At 46.3% G+C, this 22785-nt stretch overlaps 1 protein-coding gene across 5 annotated transcripts in view; it reads right to left on the bottom strand.

Annotated features, from left to right (window-relative positions):
- The window catches only part of LOC135896883 (uncharacterized), a 171979-nt gene that overhangs the window by 50511 nt on the left and 98683 nt on the right, over window positions 1-22785 (bottom strand). For 3 of the 5 annotated variants that reach the window (XM_065425379.1, XM_065425382.1, XM_065425384.1), the window contains 2 exons: window positions 21279-21293; window positions 903-926 (listed from right to left, as the gene is read on the bottom strand). In XM_065425379.1, the coding sequence (XP_065281451.1) occupies window positions 903-926; window positions 21279-21293 (39 nt within the window). The remainder of the gene's footprint in view (window positions 1-902; window positions 927-21278; window positions 21294-22785) is intronic. The other 2 variants (XM_065425381.1, XM_065425383.1) reach the window with 1 other exon arrangement.

Raw genomic sequence — 22785 nt, 5'->3', positions numbered from 1 at the left:
TGGACCAATCGCAGACGTCCGCACCACCATCCTTTCCCGGTTATCCGTTTTTACTGCACTGGCTCGACCCCATCGAAACTATCTCCACATGTGGGGCTCCTCGCATTGTGTCAGGCTATTAGATAAGAAAAAACGCTCAAGGTAGTCAATGCTATCTATTTTTAAAGCTAACACAAGTGGCCTCCTATAAACAAGGAGAGGGTGAGATTGGACGCCAGGAGATTCGAATAGTTTTACATTATAGGGCGCAGGGTGTCATCGCGCATATTAAATATGAACACATCACAATGTATGACCTCGGACATTCGCCGTCAAAATGCTGACACTGGAAACACTGCAGCAGCAGCGAGCGAAGTGACCTTCGTGCTGTCCAGCGCTTCAGCACAAACTGCGCACCGAGAATACACATCACACACAAACCTACGTGCCGGCCCCATGCGTAGACTCTGCCCACCAGGCAGATCGCTTTCAAGGTAGGGCCATGCGACCGCCCGACGCCACCCTCCCCGCCCATCGGTGCCTGTTAACGTTAGGTGCCGGAGAGCGGTGCACTTCCTCCTCGCTTTCCTTCATTTCACGCGGGCGATATTGGGCCACTGATAATCGGCTCCCCTCGCAAGCTTTCGCTGGTGCAATCCACTGTGTTATCCACTTGTTATCCACTTGGACTTTGTACGGAACATCATGGCAACGGCAACAGCCGAAATTGTCTGGAGTGTTCGCTTAATTGCTATCGCAATATAAACAGCGACAGTAATCATACAGCAGTGGATATTATTTAGTGGTAAAATGATAAAAACAGAATAATGTGAGACATGAACTAAAGGAGAAAAGCACTGTTAACCTAATAGCAGTAAAACCAAAACGAGCAGAAAGACTATTAATTAGAAATATTTACTTACCTAGGCAGAGGTAGGTTCTGTTCGCTGAACAGAAAAAAAATTAGTACTTTCCATTAGGTTATTTTTCTAAAATATTTTCCATATAAAAACTTCACATAATCAACAATACATTACGTTTCATCGCAGGCAAAAATTGCCCATTATAAAGGATTGTAAAATGAAACTGGAATTCCAAACTCGTGACAACGCTTCATGGGACCTTTGCCTCATTCTGAAAAATATTCTCTAACTGGCAACATACACAAACCACCGACACAATCGTCATCATCAGTCTATTTTGGTGTCCCCTACAGGAAAAGTGCCTCTTCCAGTGGTCTGAAATTTCCTCTGTCTTGCACTAGCTGATTTGAACTCGCGCCTGCCAATTGCCTAATTTGATAACTCTACCTAATATTATGACGTCCTCGACTGTGTATCTCTTCCTTGGCACCAATTCTGTAAGTGTAATTCTGTAAGTGTAGCCAGGTGCATTGCCAGCCTCATCCGCAAATACGTCAGCTTTGTGGAAGGGGACACCCCGACATACAGAAATGCCTGGAATCTATGCTCACAGAAATCCATCCCAGTCGGGAGTCAAAGGCCAACCTTTACATACTAAACGTGAACAGTTCCGCGATTGACAGAGTTTCATGAATTTCTCACATCGGCCACGTCGCACGGAAAGGACAGGCCACTGATCGTTGCCGGAGATTTCAACGCGCACAACACTGTCTTGTGCGATGCCAATAATGACAGGAAAGGGAATAATCTCGACGAGTGTGCTGAAACCCTAGGCATGAACCTCAACACGCACTCAAGGTTCCCGTCACGCAGAGGTAACTCGGTTGAAAGAGACATCACCTAGGACCTGACATTTCTCGGAAACGCAGGCGGCTCGTGGGACAACGTGCAAGAGGGCTTTGGCAGTGACCATTTCACTCTAGAAATCAATATCCGCATCACACGCACTGCTCCCAAGACTTACACCCATGTCGGCGGGACCTCTTCCCAAAAAGGAGGGGTAATGAGGAAAGACAAGAAACCTTCGAAGAGCTCTTGGAAAATCTAAAGATTATGGTGGGCAACGTGACTGAAGAAATAAGCACAGACCTGGAGGTGCCAGTCACGAAGTCCAGACTCGCACACCTCCCGGAGGCCAAGAATGCGTTATGATAAAGAAGGAAACAGCAGGAGCTAAACGAAAAGCTTAGGTCAAAATTAACGGCAATCCACAAAAAGATCAAACAACACTTCAAGAAGTTGAGTTCGCAGCTTTGGGACGAGGTGTGTAACGTGGCGGACGGTAAAATTAGAAGGGGCAGCAAGTGGAGCCTTCTCAAGCACCTATTCGCCGACAGCAACACACCGACCAAGCGTAATGCCCGGCTAACCATCGAAAGGCTCGTTCAATTCTACGTGATAGAAGGCACGATTCCGCGGTACTTTGCTGACGCGCTGGCAGCCCAACGCCCAAATTAGTCGGCCCTCACTCACAAGGGCGGGCACAGAAATCGTACTAGAAGCAGGCATACAGCCCCTGTTCGTGCCACCTGAGAAGTCGCAACCATGCACAAACGCCAAGACGGCAATGACAGTTGTTCCAATCCCAAGAAACACACACCTGATCCATAAAGAAAGGCGGAGAAAAGCTAGAACCAAGGCGACACTTGACAACATGAAACGTAACGAAACTAAGTCATCTTCGTTGACGCGGCCAGATATTAGAATCAAAGCGCCTACGCAGTCTCTGTGGTGGACGCCCAAGCCTCACTCGACAGCGCAGCCACGGTAGTTACCAACTTCACCCATGAAGCACAACAATGGCTATCGCGGTTGCCCTTCGAAGCTGCAAAGAAGCCTTCGTCATTTACGCGGATACAAGAACAGCCATATGGACCTATTTGTTAGCCCTCGTCTCTTGGAGAGCAGGTACGGTTGTCAACAAAATCTTCTTCCCAGAAACAGGAGATTACAACCTCACGTCCCCAGACGTCACATGGTTGCCCGCCCACATGGCCAACATTTCCAAACGTCCTGACTGTAATCCGAACAAGCGGGCACATCAACTAGCGCGAGAGCTCGCATTCCTCATCTTCGGTCCGCCTCCTCACTTCGAGCTAGCCTAGATGGACCTAGACAAGAAATACCCTCTCGTGTCATACCATGAAATCACTTTGTGTCATAGGTTAGGACGAAGAATTCTTTCTCCTCTTCACCAAATCTCAAAAAAGCACAAGCCGTCACTTACAGACAGTTGCGAACTATAACATATAACACACCAACGACACTGAGCAGGATCAATCCAGACCTTTCTTGTGAATATCCACACTGCGGCCACGAATACAACTTCAAATACATGCTCTGGTTGTGCCCTACCAACGCGGGCACCGACTTTCCTGGCCAGACCTCCTGGGACTCAGCGCTCAGAAGCCCAGAGCTCATCGCTTAGCTCAACGCTACCCAGAGGGCCCGGGCCTTCGCCGAAGGACTCTGTCTACCGGCCACGACCTGGGTGGAGCCGCCCGATTGATTTAATGCTTTCTCCTCATGACCTAAATAAAGTTCGCACTCACTCACTCACTTTGCCAATATGTTACCAGCAGTAGAACGCAATGATAAAACACTTTTCTTTTCAACAGTAGGGGTAAGCTTGCCGTCAGGATTCGGTTATTCCTACCCTATACGCTCCAACCCGCTTTTATTTGTAAATTTACATCTCATGATAAGGGTCTTCTGTGAGTAACTCACCCAAACAAGCGTACTTCTGTACACATTGTAGAGGTGGACTGGCGATTATGAATTGTTTTTTTCCTTGCCAGTCTATTGAACATTGCTTTTGTCTTGTGCATACCAAAATTGAGTCCCCCTCTTGCACTTTCTCGGCAAAGGTGCTCAATAAATTTTTGCTAAATCACCTCCAGTGATGCTGAACAGGACAGTGTCACCTGCAACATGAAGGTTGCTGAGATATTCGACGTCGATCCTCCCTACTTAGCTTTCATAGTCTTATAGCATGAATACTTGTTCTAAGAATGCAGTGAATAGCATTGGAAAGATTGTATCTTCTTCTTTGACCAGTTTCTTGAGAACCAATTTTTCACTTTTCCAGTGAAGAGCCAAGATGGCTGTGGAATCTTTGTAGATGTTTCCTAAGATATTTACATATGCCTCCTGCAGTCTTGGATTACGCAATGCCTCGTAACTGGTGGTATTTTTGCTGAATCAAGTTCCTTCTCATAATACATCAAAGCCATATACAGAGTTTCATTGTACTGCGCCGATTTCCCCATTGCTTCATTGATGAGATGCACGAGATTAATTGTAGAATGTTCCTTCATGACGCCAGCCTGTTCTCTTGGGTGATTGAAGTGTTGCCCAGATGTTGCAGTCAAATATGTTAGTGAATATTTCATACACAACTGAAAGCAAGCTAATGGGCTTATAACTTTCGAATTCTTTCAGGTCTTCTTTCTGATGGATTAGTTTAATGTTGGCATTCCCCCAGTTCTCTGGCTCTTGAAGTGGTGAAGTTTTCACTGAGCATGATATTGTTGCGTGTGGAAAGACAAAGACAGAAGAGGCTATTCAAAGGCTATATACACCAAAGCCAGGCCACCAGGCTGACACTCGCTCGCGCCAAGCGCACCCACCAACGTCATCCTCGTTCTCGCGGCGACTCGTCTCTTGAGCATCGCTCGATGATATCGTAATACTACCCCCACCCCTCCGGCGGCAAAAGCACCGTCACGGTTCTGTTAAATATGCAAGGCGCGTGGAGAGTTGTAAGGCTTGAGTCGGGCTACGTGGACAATGTCACTGCTTGTTACAGTGGAGGACGTAGTGGGCGCGGCTAGAACGATTTCATAGGTGACATCGGTCACTTTGCGGAGCACGCGATATGGGCCTGTGTAACAAGAAAGTGGTTTTTCACAAAGGCCAACTTTACGCGAAGGTGAACAAATCAGCACGAGGCTGCCGGGCACAAAATGGACATCACGGTCACGGAGGTCGTAGCGTTGCTTCTGTTTGTATTGAGACACTTGTAGACGAGCGCGCGCAAGTTGGCAAGCATGGCCAGCATGGGCGATCGCATCACGGGCATAATCGCTAGTTGAAGCTGTGGCGGACAAAAGCACAGTGTACAGTGGTAGCATTGGTTCGCGGCCATAGAAGAGGTAAAACGGGGAAAAGCCAGCAATTTCGAGACGGGAAGAGTTGTATGCAAAGGTAATGTAAGGTAGAGCCAGCTGCCATGCAGGGTGGTCATCGGAAACGTATACCGATAGCATGTCTGTAAGGGTGCGGTTCAAGTGCTCAGTGAGGCCGTTCGTTTGGGATTGGTAGGAGGTGGTAAATTTATGCCGTATTGAGCAGGCACGCATGATGTCGTCGATGACTTTGGCCAAAAACGTACGGCTATGGTCCGTTAGAAATTGACGTGGAGCACCATGCATCAAAATTATATCACGGAGGAGGAAGTCCGCAACACGAGTTGCGCAACTGGTCGGAATAGCACGGGTTACGGCGTAGCAGGCCACGTAATCCGCCGCGGCTGCAACCCACTTGTTTCCTGATGTAGATTCCGGAAATGGGCCGAGAAGGTCTAAGCCGACAGGATGAAAGGGCTCAGCAGGGATGTCGAGTGGCTGCACGTAGCCAGCGCGGAGCTGGGAAGGCTTCTTACGTCGTTGGAAAACTTCACAAGCAGTGACGTAACGTCGTACGGAACGGGCAAGGCCTGGCCAAAAAAAACGGCGACGTACACGGTCATAGGTTCGAGATAGGCCGAGATATCCTGCCGTTGGTGCGTCGTTGAGTTCTTCTAGAAGGGTAGAGCGGAGGTGTTTAAGTAATCAAAGTAGGAACTCATAGCCGTCCGGATGAAGGTTACGACGGTACAGAGTACCGTCGCGGAGGACGAAGAGGCGTAGAGTAGCATCGACCGGAGAGTGTTCAAAACGGTCGATGAGTGCTCTGATGCAGGCGTCACTGCGTTGCTCGTCGGCGAAATGAAGCAGCTGTGATACAGAGAATACGAAAGAAGCACTGGCAATATTGGAGGAGTCAGAGTCGTCAACATGGTAACGCGACAAGCTGTCAGCGTCTTGGTGCAGGCGGCCAGACTTGTACACCACAAAATATGAAAATTCTTGTAGCCTCAATCGTAATCAACCAAGCCGGCCTGTAGGATATTTTATCGATGAGAGCCAGCAGAGAGCATGACGGTCAGTGATTACAGAAAAAGGCCGACCGTAAATGTAAGGACGGAACTTTGCAACCGCCCAGACAACAGCAAGGCATTTGCGTTCCATAATGAAATAGTTGCGCTCCGATGGTGCTAGGAGGCGGCTCGCATAAGCAATGATGCGATCCTGGCCACGCTGACGCTGGGATAAGACGGCACCTATGCCATGACTGTTGGCGTCTGTATGCGATTCTCTAGGGGCATCAGGGTCGAAGTGGGCGAGAAAGGGTGGTAAGGTTAGAAGAGTGACGAGACGAGGCAAGGCGGCGGCTTCTCCAGTGCTCCACGAAAACTGTACGCCTTTCTTCAAAAGATTAGTTAGGGGTCGAGCAATTGTCGCAAAATCTGGAACGAAACGACGAATGTACGAGCATAGCCATACAAAACATCGAATGTCTGCGGCTGTCTTCGGAGCCAGAAACTCTGTGACAGCGCGAGTTTTGTCGCGGTCAGGCTGTACTCCAGATTCGTCAACGAGATGGCCTAGAAGAGTGATTTGTCCGTGGCCAAAACTACATTTGGGCGAGTTAAGTTGCAGCTTCGCCTTTAGAAATACATCAAGTATTGTTGTGAGACATTCAAGGTGAGTGTCGAACGCTGGCGAGAACACAATGACGTCGTCGAGGTAGCAGAGGCATGTGGACCAGTTTGAAAGCTTGGAGCAAGGCGTCCATCATACGCTCGAAGGTAGCAGCAGAGTTGCATAATCCAAATGGTATTACTTTAAATTGGTATAGGACATCAGGTGTGATGAACGCGGTTTTTTCTCTGTCAATATCGTCAACAGCAATCTGCCAGTATCCCGAACGAAGATCAATAGAAGAGAATTAGCTGGAACCATGGAGGCAGTCAATGGCGTCGCCTATACGTGGGAGCTGGTAGACATCCTTCTTGGTAATGTTGTTCAGATGACGGTAGCCTACACAGAAGCGCCACATGCCGTACTTCTTAGCCAACACCACAGGTGACGGCCAGGGACTGGAAGAAGGCTCAATGATGTTTTTATCTAGCATTTTGTTGACTTCGTATTGAATTACTCGGTGTTCCGATGCAGAAACTCGATACGGTCGTCGGTGAATAGGCGTAGCATCGTCAGTAAGAATCCGATGCTTGACCTCGAGCGTCTGGCCTAAAGGGCGATAGTCGAAGTCGAAAATATCTCGGTAGGACGATAATACTTGGCAAAGCTCTTCAGCTTGCGCAGAGGACAGGTGCGTCGCAACCATTGTCTTTATGTTGGGATCGTCACACGAGGCTGCCGCGAGGGGCCTGCTAAGGTCGCGAGAACCATCGGTCGATAACGCTGCCACGTATTGGTCGCTGAGACAATCAATGGTGGCGAGGCAAATTCCTTGCGGTAGAATTTGCATTGCCAATCCAAAGTTACGGACAGGCATGCGAGTGCGGTTCCCAGTACTATTAGGTATACTGTTAGGCACTGTAACGTCATACCTTATTGGAATGTCGGGCAGAGGAGTGACGAGGTACTCGCTATAAGGAACTGGTGGGAGAGACAACAGTTCAATGTAGGCTGTTGACTTTGTCTGCAGGCGAAGAAAACCAGTGGGACGTAAGCGGTGCGTCAGAAGGTTCTGCTAGCATCGGCAACTCAAAGCGAAGGGTACGGGAAGAGCAGTCAATAAGAGCAGAATGTGCGGAGAGAAAATCGAGGCCGAGAATGAGGTAGTGGGGGCAATGAACAATAGGAGTGAAGAGGACAGGAGTGTGGCGGCCGGCGATGCTGACGCGTGCCATACACATGCCGATGATAGGCACAGTAGCGCTATCCGCAACGCGGCTGATGCATGCCGATGCTGGGCTGAGAAGCTTTTTCAGTCGTCGTCGGAAGGCAGCACTCCTAATAGAAATATATTGTAGCGTTCCTAGTTAAAGGATACAATAGACGGAAAGTATTGCTATGGAACAGGCGTCCATCTTGTCTACCATTTTTATTCTCTCTTCTCTCTTCTCTTCCTCTGTCCTCCCGGTTCCCGCGCTTCTTCATCTTCTATTCGAAGGCTCATACCGCTTCACCCTTCCAAGTTTCTTTTGCTAACCCCTCCTGGGGTAACGCTTGAAAATGTTTCCAATCGAAGCACATTCAACTGAGCCCCGTTCACCAATGTACCACACAGCCTTCAATATTCCTTTCTGAGTGGCTGTCTTTGTCACAGAGTAAGGACCATAAAATTTGGCACTGGATTCTCTTACTCCTTTCCTAACTAGGATGAGGTCGGTGACTTGAATGTCTGGGATAGCTGAGCAATGTCTCTTGTCAATTTTTTTTTTCATTCGTTTACGGTACCTCTCCTCCTGTGATTTTTGTTTCCTTTCCTCGACGATCTTGAGATTTTCTAACAGCCCCAGTTCAAGGTCCGCTTGAAGAATAGGGGTCTCTCCTGAAGAAGCGAACTGCGGGCTGCATCCCAAGCCACTGGTGTAGGAGCGATTGTGATGTCTTACAGCTGCTTCTAAAGAGCATTTCCATCCACCAGGGAAACTATCGTACATCCTGATGTATTGCTTCACATAGCGTATAGCACGCTCTGCAAGCCCATTCGCCGCGGGATGGTATGGTGCACAGAATTTGATTGATATATTGTGGTCTCGAGCCCATCTTGCTAATTTTTCACTCTTGAACGCTGGTCCGTTGACACATGCAATCTTCCTGGTTGTCCTAAACATATCCCGTTGGAGGAGGGCGATGACACTATTCGCATCTTCTTGTCCTGCCCGTGCCGCGACCATCCTGGTGCACTCATCTATGGCCAGAAGAAAAGCTTGCGTTTTTCGGACTCCTTCGCGTTTCTTATTTAGCTCGGCAAAATCCAGGTGTATAACTTCAAAAGGCACGTTCGAGTGGCAAGGTATTATCAAGGCGTCCGTAGGCTGCTTGTATTTCACTTTGTTGACTTGACAAATGTGGCATGAACGAACGTATTGATTGACGCCTTCTTTCATGTGAGGCCACGTAAATCTCTTGACTAGCTTGTTGTAGGTGCGCCAAAATCCGTCGTGTCCTCCAGATTCTGGGCTATCGTGGTACAAATAAAGCACCCTGGGAACCAGCGTTGGCGGGACTTGATAGCGACCTGCCATAAAAATTAATTGTTCAGTGCCTTCCCACAATTTTACTTCATTGATTTCTTCCGATTGTTCTTTATTGGCCTGTATCATCAGTCTAGACAATGCATCTGCATCAGTCAAAAGGGGTCCAGGTCTGTGGGAGATGGTGAAATCAAACTGCTGCAAGTAGTTCACCCATCTGGCGATACGTCCCTTAGGTTGGGTCATATTCAAGAGATGAGTGACGTTTCTATGAGACGTTTCTGTATATAAATCCTGCTCCCGTGGTAAGTGGCAAATCCTTTTAGCAGAGCAGCTTCGTTTAGGTCTTTCCCCGAACTTCTCCTGGTTGGGTGCCTGGCCGCGTGTGCTGGCTAGTAAACAAGGGCGGGCCAATACTGGAGTGATTACGACCAAAGTTGATGACGTGCGCTCATTCTGATACCGGTTCGAGATAACCTTTATAGGAACGGTTGTAATCTAATTTGGAAAGCGGGTCGATCTAGCCCACCGTGCTACGTCAAAGCACCCACACGCCGCATAGCATTAACCCCAACACAGGTGGTGACAACACAGTACAGTTCAAAGGGTAAAGTGAAATCTGGTATGCGTAGAATAGGGTCAGTAGAGATTCTGTGCACCAGATCACGTTAGACTCTCTCACATTCCTCATCCCACTCAAATGGAACTTCTTTCTGTGTTAGGCGCGTGAGGCATCTTGTTTTGATGGCAAAGTCTTTTATGAAGGGCCTGAAATGTCCTGCTAATCCCAAAAACACACGCAATGAGTGTACGTCATATGGTTTTACCAGTTGGGATATCCTCTCGACGGACTCTTGTTTCTTGCTTTTGGTAGTCCCATCAAAGACTCTTCAAGAAACACCACTTTTCTTTGAAAGAACGCACTTTTCTTAAAATTAACCTTGAGGTGTGCCAAGCTCAAGGCATTTAATACCTGGGACAGGTGTTCCTGATGCTCCGTCTCGTTTTGGAGAAGACGATAATATCGTCTATGTACACGTTACAAAAGACACCTAGGAAAGGCTTCAGAACTTCCTTCATAATCTTCTGGAACCATGCTGGTGAGTTTTTCCAGCCGAAAGAAAGCCAGTTATACTCGTACGGGTCGAAGGGCGTGATAAAAGCAGTGTACATTTTTGTTTCTTCGGTTAGCGGGATCTGCCAGAAACCTTTGCACAAGTCAATACGTGAAAAACATCGGCAACCACCTGTCTCATCTATAATCGTGTCTATCTTCGGCATGGGAAATGGTATAAGTTCTGTCTGTCGGTTGAGAACCCTGTAATCTGTGCACAGTCTGAAAGTTCCATCTTCTTTCGGCGCAGTAGTTATGGGAGAGGCGAAGGGTGACACCGAAGGCCGGATTATATTGGCGTCTAGCATCTCCTGCAATTCCTTCTTCAACCATATCTTGCGCTCTCTTGACATGTTGTAAGGTGATTTTCGGATGACGGTCCTGTCGGTTAGTTCGAAAGGCACCTTGTGTGACGTCATCGCCGCTGGATAGCTTCCTATGCATACCAGTTCAGGATAGGTCGTTGCAATATCCTCCACGCAATTGACAACTCGCAGGTTATCTTTTCTATCCGGCTGTGTCTCTTGCCTTGATAGTCCTTCCACTAAAACCGCATCGTCCCAGTATACGTTGATTTTTAGTTTCTTTATATCTGGTCTGGATAGCAGAAAGTCATACGTCACCCCCTCAATCACCAGTACTTCACTCTCTATTTCATGACCTTGGAACTCGATGTTTACTGAGGCCCACTGATTATGCATTGTCACTTTTCCATCGTAGCTTTGCACCCGTAGTACTCTTCCACTATGCAGGTGACTTGCATCTACCAGCTTGGCATATATTATAGACACAGAAGCACCGCTGTCAACCAAAGCCATCATGTGTCTGTTTCCCACTTTGACAGGGATGTGAAGTAGGCTAGAGCAAGTTAAATAAACAGTCTCAGTTGTGGTCATCGGGTCGGACTGATCACCCTTGTTTATCAGTTTTTTTGTCGGCGGAGCCTCTTCAGCGTCCGAAAGTAGGGGGACAGGGTCGCTGTCGACGTTATTCACCCGACCTCTGGGAGCGCGCCAACCCAAGGTGTCTGTGCCGCCTGCAAGGCGGCGCGGTTCTCGCCGATTACGGCTTGACCAATCCGCGCCGGACCGTGTGAAGTGACTGCTTGAGCGAGCGCTTATATTTTCTTCTGAAGTAAATGGTATGTCGTGAAGGCACTCCAGGAGCCCGTCCATAGTTTTAGGTGACCGTATTTGCACTTGCTCCAGGACTTGCGCGTGCAGTCCGTGCATTATTAGTGCTACTACGGCAGAAGGAGGAAGCATAGGCTCGGCCAGCTTTAAAAGGCGGCGTTTGTCAAAGAAATATTCCACGAGGGAGCCTTGCTTGAATTTGAAATTAAGCGCGGCATCCCACCTTTGCACTGGGTTGCTTCGGAATGTCGTCAAAAATTTTTCTTTCCACTGATTCCAAGAGTTGCCAGCCTCTTCAATAATGTGCAAATCATACCACTTCCGTGCAACACCGCTTAAGTAACTACGCATGTTAGTAATCTTGTCCTCATTAGAGTGCCAGTTGTTCTTCCCAGCGGCATATCCATAGAATTCAAGCCAACCTTCTGGACGTGAAGACATGCCGTCGAACGCATCGGGTTCTACAAATTTAGTCACCGGCTTCTCAGCGTTTAAAAAGCTTATAAGCGATGCCACCAGCTGGTTCTGTTGCGAAATCTGTTCTTGTTGTAGCCGAAGAGCTTTGAAAACGAGGCTCACCTCTTCCGTCGACGACTGTGATCCAGAGTCCTTTCGACGCATCGCTTGAAGAACTAATTCGTCGAAGATCGCCAGACGCAAGTTCACTTTTACAGCACCCTTCCGACGTAGTTCATCAGTGTCCATGGAAGCCTTCTCTAAAACCAAGTTCACGAGTTCTGCCGAGTTGAGTTCGCGAGGTAGTTCCACCACTGGTTCCTCTTCAGCTTGGTATCTCGAAAAGATGATCTTCTCTGTGGAGGTCTCCTCAAGGAAAAATGTCACCCACATGTTGGAGTCCGCTGTCGGCTGAGCCAAAATAATGTAGCGTTCCTAGTTAAAGGATACAATAGACGGAAAGTATTGCTATGGAACTGGCGTCCACCTTGTCTACCATTTTTATTCTCACTTCTCTCTTCTCTTCCTCTGTCCCCCCGGTTCCCGCGCTTCTTCATCTTCTATTCGAAGGCTCATACCGCTTCATATATGTTCCTGCATCGATGATTGCCGTGACAGGATAGCCATCAACGTCAACGTCAAGAATGTCTCGGTTCGTGGGTAACGTGAGCAGAGGATTTGAGGGCAGGGTCGACAACACAGCTTCACCTCCAGAAGTTGCAGTGCCTAGTTTTCCGGCTGGATCCGGGAGGCGTTAGGCGGTGAAGAGAAGCGACGGGGTTGGGGCGAAAGAGACTGATGGCATCGAGGTGAGGTCGAGCGGCTGTAGCGAAGGTTCGGAACAGGAGCATCAGTGGCAGTGGATTCATGGCGGGTGGTATAGGGAACGGAAGGTCCAAACGTGCACAGACAGACACACAGACAAAGGTGTACAGACAGAAAAGGCTATTTACAGGCTATTTAAACTGGAGCCAGGCTGCCAGGCCGACACTCGCTCGCGCCAAGCGCACGAAACAACTTCTTCGTCGTTCCCGCTGCGGCTGGTCTCTTGAGCATCACTCGATGATATCGTAATACTATCTTTCCCATCTTTCATTAATTCGACTGGTATTCCATGTTCTGCCGCTGTTTATCACTATTTTCCGTGAAGTCAGCCTGGGTCCTCTGTGTACTGTAAACGCAAGTGTAGAATTCTATAGTTTTACTGTAATGAACCGTGTACTTGTTTAACTTCGTCAGGTGAGCGCTTTTCACCGCTTTAGCGGATGTTATGGCCCAGCGTAGGACGCGCCTGCATCTATCGAAAGTTTCTCGAATGTTATCGATGGCTATATCCGCTCTTTGCGGTAATGGAAACTTGTATAATCTGATGGCATGTGCGACGCAAATTGCTTAGTACTTTCTAGAAGACACGCAGACAGTCGATCAGCGAGTAGTCTGGAGCATTCAATGTTCCATCCATCGATCCATCCATCCTCTTACACCAATCCTGGGGCCTATTTGTCTACTAGACTGGGCCACCAGATATGTCCCTGTGGTTACGACCCCGTCGTCGTCGTTCTATCATCGTTATTGTTGCTTCGTATTTTCACTGTTGCCGTGCCGTCATCACGCCTTGTGCGCTAAGTAGATAAACTGTCTTCAAGCTTGTTACACTATGCATGTGTTCATGGTCCTGATACAGCCGCGATAGCCGTATTATTATAGTACCAGCATTTCTTATCGGGCTTTGGTCATGCCATCCCCTTCACTCCTTCGCCATGATACAGTCGTCATCCAGTCGTGTCACACCTTTGTTGGGCGGAGGAGCTGGGCGGATGAGATTAAGAAGTGTGCAGGGACAACATGGCCAGAATTAGCACATAACCGGGGTAGCTGGAGAAGTATGGGAGAAGCCTTTGCCCTGCAGTGGGCGTAGCCAGGCTGATAACAGTGATGATGATAATGACTGCGCTTAATCTCATTGTCCTCATTCTATCGTCAGTATTGCGTAGGCTGCACAAAGTCTTCATGCAATCATCCTCAGATCGTCGTCGTGGTGCCGCCGTGATTGAACATGATGGAACATGCCGCCGTGAACATGATTGAAACTTTGTCTTGGTAGTGTCGTAACCAGGTCTTGTCCCGTCGTCGTCGTAACAGAGTTGTTGTCACAGCATTGTCGTCATCCCGCCGTCGATACGCTGCATTTTATTAACGCCACCTCTTCAATAACGTCATGCAATTGTATTGATGCATTTGCCATACCGCCACCGTAGCTCCAACGATATCACTCCTTCTTCGCAATTCCCTCATAATTATGCTTTCATCAGGTAGTCGTAAGTACGCCTCTGTTGTCATGTCATCGCTGTCATTGCCTCGCCATCAGAGTTCCTAACATGGAACGGCTATCATGTCATCGCTATCATGCCGTCATATTCTTGTCACCTGAGTTGCACCTAAAGCATCATCCAGCTCTCGTCTTCACCGCCATGGTTGCTTTGTGGGTTTGCCGTTCCGCTGCTAATCACGAAGAGGCGATATGAAATCCCTGCAGCGGCTTCCGCATTTCGATAGAGGCGAAATGCAAAAACTCCGTTCACCATGCATTGGGTACAAGGTAGAGAACCCCAGGTAGCCGACGCCTCTCAATACAGCGTGACTCGTAATTGCGCTGTGGTTTTGGCCCGTTACACCCCACACCTAATGTTTTAACCCTCCTCTTGCCGTCATCGTCATCTAATTATCGTCATAGAGTCGGCGTCACAAACTCGTCGTCATGCATTCCTTCTCACAGCGTGGCTGCAGTTCCGTCGAAGTGATTATAAATGCACGACTCTCGTCAGGCCGTCCTCGTCGCGCTACCACCTTCACACAGTCATCAATACATCCGTATCATCATATCACTGCCGTCATGGTGTTTTACCATGAACATCCCTGCAGTAATGTCATCCCATTGTTGTCATGCCATGGCCTTGTTACCGCCTCCGTCAATCCGTCCACGTCATTGCTTCTTTGTCATACTATTGTAGTCATGATTTAATCAATAAAAAACCTATTAGACGCTCTTTTCATACCGTTGTTCTTATTGCGTTGGTATCAGACAGTCGTTACTGCGCGTTCGTTGCAATAACGCCGTGGTCAAACCATTGTCGTTATTCTAGCTTAGTCATCTTATAATCCAATACAATCTTTACTGCACACAAAAGTGGACGCCATACCATCGTAGTCATCTACTTATCGCAATTCAGTCGTCATGAAGTATTCATGTCGCGCTGCCGTCGTTATACCACCCTCCTTATTTGAGGAATCAACATCTCATTTTCGGCATACCGTTGCTGTCATACCGCCTTTCTCATTGAACTGTTACTAATGGCAGTGCAACAAACTTGCAATGCGGAGGTTGTGGGCTAGGCTCCCACCGACGCGAAGATGACTTTTTGTCCGCTTTCATTTCCCCTTTTCTTTATTGTTTTTTAGATTTCAATTTCAACCACAGCTAATTTCCGCGATGCTTTCCTTGGCTTCATTGTCTTTTAGCTTGAAGTGGGCATGATATATACGTACATATTACCACGTGTCTTTAAAGGGGACTGGTGACGTTAAATGCACATTCACACCGAAAGCGGATCGTCTAAGCGGCCAAGCGGATTTTCAACGCGGTGAGGTGGTGAGCGCGCACGCCTGTTCAGACCGGACGGCTTGCCTGACGGCACGCACCGCATGGGAGGCGGAGCATTTAGCGGTATCGTGGTACACGGGTAGCCATCTCTTGGCACTGGTTGTCCATCCTCAACGCGCGCGCGAGCGTCGTCACCGCACCACCGTCGTCTGGCGAGCCGCCCTCGCTTGCTAACCACTTGTGGAGAATGATCAGCTCCGAAAAAAACGACGAAATAGCTGGCATTCTACTCGCCGCTTCTTTGGCAGCTTTTTAAGACGAGCACCAGAAAGATCGAAGGAAGACAACCAGCCAACGCCGCTGGTGGGTGCGCCCTGCCTTGCAAGAACGGGAGGGATTGCGTCATGCGAGTGCTTTGATTCTTGTATTCAGTGTCCTTGTATACGTCGTGTCTCTTGTCATATAGCAACGGGCAACATTTGATTGTGGCGATCAAAAGTACAGCGCAAAATACAGCTGTCTCGGTGGATGCTATTTTCCGTCAGCTTGTCTCCTCGAGCCCTGACTGGCTGCGGTAAAGCGGGAAGCTCCGCCGGGGCGGAAGATATCTCTCCGAGAGCGATCGGGCTGCCCGCCTCGTTTTCCGCCTGCTCTGCCCGCTCGGCGAGGAGGTTTTCGCCGCTTCCCGCTTTCCGCCTGCACGCATTGCCCGCCCTGCGTTCGGTGTGGATGCGCCTTTATTGATGGCTTCTGGAAAAAAAACGGCGGTTAGCACGCGGACTTCTTTCATCTTGTCCTTGCCCACGTCTGCTATTTCACTCTACTCCTCACTAGCACATGTGACGATATATACATAAATCTCTTCAACCACTTTCCTGGAAATCTGGGTTTATGGGCAGGGCAAAAGGATAGACAGTTGGGCGAGTTGGTACGGTAACATGATCTTGGCTTGTAGAGCGAAGTGAACACGGACACAGAAAGGAGCCGACAGGGACGAGCGCTAGCGCTCGTCCCTGTCGGCTCGTTTTTGTGTCCGTATTCACTACGCGCTACAAGCCAAGATCATGTTTATCGGGAGTTACTGATCAAATCAAATATATGTATATATATATATATATATATATATATATATGTATATATATATTTATATATATATATATATATATATATATATATATATATATATATATATATATATATATATATATATATATACTTGCCTTGAGCCGCTGTCCTGCAAAACTGGGTGTCTGCCCGGAACAGTGCACGGTCGAACGTTAGTGTACGCCAGGCTGCCGTGCCGAAGTAATAGGGTTCAAAGCTATCCATCGGACAAACTTGAGTCAGTAGGCATGTGGCACTGTGTGCCTAGTAGTATGTGCCGCTCTTCAAAACTGTATGTTTCTAACGTGAGTCCATGGTGTTACGGTGTGGTGCATCTGCCCTGAGTATGTACCGCCCTTCAAGGATTCTTTTTGACGGTGACTTGGAGCAGTGTGTACGGGCCACTGCATCTGTGCTGCGCTTCAAAGCTGCTCTTTGATGCTAACTTCGGTATGCAGGTAATTGCCACTGTGAATATGTAGCTCTGCAGTGATTGAAACTATCCATATAGTTAATGCGATGCTTGGTGAAATGGGACTTGTGCCGAATGTGGAAGTTATGGTTGCGCTAAGGTTGCACTGGAAACCAGCGTGCAGTAGCAGCAGGGCAACGGGAGAGGAGTTCAGGTGCATACTGAGCAGTCGATTTTGGGATGGGAGATTTAGGCCAGCCAAATGTTCCATAAGAAATTATTTAGAATCATTTCACGCTGGGCAGAAGCCAACGCGCTTCACATGGGCTACGCAAGGATTCACATGGGCCCGGCGATTCAGTAAGCTGCACCACATGTTCATTGGTGTGTGCCGATTTTCAATCAACAACTGTTTAGCGAACGCTCCAATTCACACGCTTTGTACCTAAAACCATTCGAAGAGGGCGATGCCATTTTTTTGCTTTATTACGGCAGTGCGAAACTCATAACCGTAGACAGTCATTGTGAGGTGGGCTCTGCCAATATTTTTGTGATAAATATTTCTGTCGCCGTTCTCCCTGTTTCTGAATTTCTTCATTGCTGCTTTGCTGCCGCTTTCAAAGGGAAGTCGCTCTATCTGTTTTTTTTTTTGCTACGGGTTCACTTATAGCACGCACGTGGAGACCAGATGTCTAGATGGTATACCTGAGCGCTTTATTACGCCTGCACTCTAGCGGTAGCCGTAAAAACTTCAGATTTAGTGTCGGTCCTGAAGTTCTTCACATCGGTACCACCGAAAATTGGACAAACCACATGGTCCTTCACCGTCTCGTATACGTCCGCTTAGCACGTGCCACCAGAAACAAACGAATGAGTAGGGAACAATAGCTGCATGGTTCTGTAGTTTACAGGCCCTGTGTACTGTAAGAGGCACTGCGTAGAGAAACAACCTCCCAAACGGAAAGCGAAAATTTGTGTTATACCTAAGTTGTTTGCGTGTGACAAAAGCTTTATACGAAATTGAGAGTATACGATGGGGTATATCCACATTGCAGTCGAAGCGACAATTAAAATGAAAAAAAAAATTTATTTGAAATGTAGAGCATACCAATGTTCCGTGTATTTCTTTGAAAGGCATGTACATGAAATACATGTACTATGAAAAAAGTAAAAAAAAGTAATAATAAGGAAATCAATGTTGTGCACCAAAATTTTACCTGAACTGGAATGCTCCAAACCCCGTTAAGAGATGTTTCACAGCAGACAAACATGATGAGGCAAAGCGACGCATGGCACACTTGAACACACTTGAAAATTGAACAACTTATTTTGGATAAGTATGCTTGCGCGCCGCAATGATATCAGCAAGGCGGCTTCACCAATGGCCAAAGCCGCTTTATAAGCGGCTTGATTGCGAGAATTTGTAGCGCAGTTGCTTGAATAATTGATATGTGCGTAATAACTTTCAATATAATCGCAAATTGGTATTCCTGCACCACACATTGCCCTATCACTGGCCTTTCCTCACCTGGCCCCTTGGTAAAAAAGAAAAATGTCGAAAGGAACCGAATCTCTAAAGGCGGACGATGTCTGCGTATCTTTGCGTCAAATACGATACGAATAGGAGATGACATGAGTGCATAGTGAACATGTAAAGGACAGTGTCACAAAGATATAATCGGCATTTCTTATCAAACCACTTGAACAAACCCGTAGGCTGATCTTGTCTTTTTAAGCCACTCCACTTGGACTCTTTTTTCTTTATTTTAACCAAACGAATTTTTTTTCACGTTCTTGCTAATTTTTCAACACGGTTGCCCTTCCTTTCACAGGAGAATGACTCTGGTAAAACCTCGCAGTGGGTATCAATTTTCGAAGAGAGCGACTGGCACTTAAGAGTGAGAGCAGTACATCTGGGGTGTCAGATGTTCGCAAAAAAAGGCTAATGCCCCTTAAATATCTTCATTCCAGTGCTCCTCTACAAAAGTGTCTGTTGAAGCTCAGAAACTTCGCGAAGGTAAGCTGTGCTTCATCCGCACGGAGAGTGAGTCATAGTCATAGGCTGCCTTAAGCTGCTTCGGTGGATTATGGCCGCTTTCTCTGATATAAAATTCGAAAGGCGTGCTCTGCACAGCTCTATACTAAAAAATGGGGCCGTGAAACGCAGGAAATGTATTTCAGTATAAATGCTTAGTACGTAGTAAGAGCTAAACATAGAGAATAATTCTGTAAAAATATTTTGCTTTGCAAAAGATGTGGCTCTGTAGGCCATATTTAAATGTCATTTTAAATTCATTGAAAACTCATTTCCCCACCGACTGATCGCAATAGTGAACGATGTCCCAAATTCATGGGCATTATTAATAAAATATTTCAGGTAGCTCAGTTCTCTTTATTCAAATTACTTTTTATAACGACAGTCCCGAACAAGCAGCCTTGATACCTTGAGGTATCCTGCAACACCTTACTTGCCTATTCTCCCGAATATATTCAGATATTATTTGAAGCGCTGGCTTTACTGTGTGTTCCACTTGCGCCTGCGTGGCCGTGATTTGGACTGACTAACGCTGCCACGGTTTGGTTATACACAAGCGCCAAGCAAACTACACTGTAAGAAAGGCGTCACCTAAAGGTAGAGCACATCACGTGCCACTGGGAAATAGTGATGTGGTTATCTACTTCACACTCATTAACCTTTACATTATATGGCTATTATTTATGCAAGTCTGTCATTTCCCCTACGCTGTGCAAGCTCACGAAGCTACTAAGCTAGAATACATAAATAAATATAAAATATTTGCACGATATATATATATATATATATATATATATATATATATATATATATATATATATATATATATATATATATATATATATATATATATATATATATATATATATATATATATATAACTGTCAAGAATGATACTGTGGAAAATTAGGTCGGACATTTATGAAAATCGAGGCAGCGACGCAACGTATACATATACTTCGCATAACGTGTAACAGCTGTGTACGCAGAATTTCATTCAAAGGCTATTCAGCTTTGGCCTTCGTAACTATACTATAGATTACTAAGAGCCAAAACGTTTTTAGGAATTGTAGGTCGTCTCGTACTTCATTTTACCAGCCGTTTATTATACGTTTCTTTCACGCCCTATTTATTTGAATATTAATTCGAGTCGTTGAAACTCGATTTCAGTAACATTCCTTGTAGTGGTATCATTAGCACTCCTTCAATAGCGACTAATGGTTGAGAGTATGAAAATTATGCAATGGCGGCGGATAGTCCGGCAACCTTCTCAATGACGGCCGAAATATAAGAGCAGCATTACATCAGCAAAATGCAGTCGGCCTTAGGCTGACAACGTAGTAGGTGACCTGACTTGCCTGACCACTGTTTAAAATATCCGAGTGCGTTAAAGAAGGCCACAACTGAATTCAATTAACAGCGCAGTCGATCGAGGATATCACAGAAGTTTGCACTGTATTTCTTTGTAATATTATTATTCAATAATTTATCATGAGCATAAGTCGTAAACTTAAAGATAAATTCTAATAAGCAAGTGGCATATCATTTAAGAAAGCTGCCCATTGAGCGGTCTACATTTACCCCAATTGCGCAATATATTTTTACCGCGTACGAAAGAAAAGTAGTGAAATACTCATAAAAAGCGAAAGTCCATCACTTGAGTTTCAATACCAAGGTGCTCTGATTCGCGTATTGTTTGAACAAACCGTGATTTTACAATTATTGGTGACGACGTAATTTGTAGTTTATGGGGTCATAAGTGAATAGGCATAAACTTCTTCCTAAAATACAGTGCAACAAAGACTAGTTTCAAGCACATTTTCTTCAAGCTACTAAAGCAGGATAATGAAGTAGCCCACCACAAAGGAAAATATATTATTCACCTTGCTTATAAATATTGGCTGGGAAATTTTGGATTGTTTTATTCACACAAGGACAGAAAGGAAAACAAAACTTTATTTTTACAAACATCGTTTCTCTTTTCTTCCGCCAAAATATTCTTCCGCACTGCACAATATTTTTATGGCTCTTGGCGCACATTTGGTATGACTTCCTCACTGTAAACCTCAGCTTTTTAGCTGGACACGACGACGCCCGTGAATGGAGATGCCATAGTCATGATTAGTGGGAAATTTCTGATATAGCAATATGGTTGGGTACATATCATGCCCACTACAAGGACAATGATTAATACTAACATTGAAGTATCCATTATGTACAAATACCTATGAAAGGCAAAGTCTACTTACGTTGTAGCCTACAACCTGCATCGAAAGAAAGAAGAATAAGAATATATTAGCCTACACTGTATTACTACAGAAAAAAATATTTCTAGGAAGACCGAATTACATAGTTAAGAAATAGCTCAATAGTACAAGTTTCACTAAAGTAATGGTTGAGAAAAATACATAATTTTCGTTTTCGAACGGTCTTTCTCCAAAAAGAAATACATATATAATCAGTGACTGTCACGGTTGTCCAGCAGGATCGCTGTGAATGAGAAAGCAGAGGTGGGCGTGACCAAGGAATAAAGCCCAGTATTCGGGATGGCATCACGGTCCTTTCGTCACAATAAGTCAACATCATCTTCCTCAGTAGCATCATGAGCACATCTAAAAAGGATACCAACATCTCGAAGTAAACAGGAGCAGAATATGACGTCCCTGTAGGCTAATGGCTACGCTTCTTTCACGCCAAGGTGACAACCGCAGGATAACTGGAGCAGGACAAGTTAATCACTTCAGTGATCATTAGAAGGTATGGCTTCCGGTAGTATTTGACCAAGCACTTAAACTCCGCCGAATCATACGAAAGTCTCAAATATGGTCAAACGATTCGCTACCGCCATTAGGGTGGCATTCGACGAATTGGCCCATGTTTATTGACGAATACCTTGCGAAAACTTTCTGCACAGTAGTATTACCGAGAAATTATCAGTGATGTTTCCACATACGTCGGTCATTGCGATACATTCCACAGTTGAAAAAAACAAAAAGCAAGCGATTTGGCTTACTGGAGTCTCTGCCACATGAAAAACACATTTCGACCTTCTTTCCATGGACACCAGGTGGCTTCGGGGAACACGGCTTGTCAAAACGTTCATTCACTTGCGAATAGAATATGGCGCGCGTTATGTGTTGGCAATTGATCACAAAAGTGTCTCAAATACCGTGCATTAAAATGCGGTCGCTGCTGGAAAGCCGAAGAAATTTCTTTGAGACCGCGGCAAAGAATTCACCGCAAGCCAATTCACCTAGTTTTTGAAACAAACATGACAAGATTCATCAGTTGTTTTCATCGTCTCAGCATTCATAGGGAAACGACCTAAGCGAACGCACAGATGAGACTATAGTGACACGACTCAAATGCAAATCAAAGAGCCTCGCATACCGCGGATTCAACATCTTTCTGGTGACATTCACGAATATATATAAGAGGGCTCCACATTAGGTGAGAAGCTATCCTTCTCTTCTGATGCGTGTTTTAGACTGATCCACCCCTGATAAACAACTGTTGAACAACAAGCACGGAAATCTGGATGACCCAGGAAAGGCACATGTTCGCAATTCTCCCCGCACAACGAAAAAAACAAGCTCATATACGACAAAATATTTCGACCTGGTGAACTTCACGTTGGCGACTTGGTACACTATGAGACACCATGGCATCCAAACCACGGAAAACTATGTGCAATGACGGAAGGACCTAACAATGTATTCTGCAAAGTGCCCGCAGTGAAATACAATATTGACCGAT

This window comes from Dermacentor albipictus, chromosome 7 (genome assembly GCF_038994185.2).
Source record: "Dermacentor albipictus isolate Rhodes 1998 colony chromosome 7, USDA_Dalb.pri_finalv2, whole genome shotgun sequence".
NCBI classification, from domain to species: domain Eukaryota; kingdom Metazoa; phylum Arthropoda; class Arachnida; order Ixodida; family Ixodidae; genus Dermacentor; species Dermacentor albipictus.
This window is presented reverse-complemented; position numbering and strand designations above follow the sequence as displayed.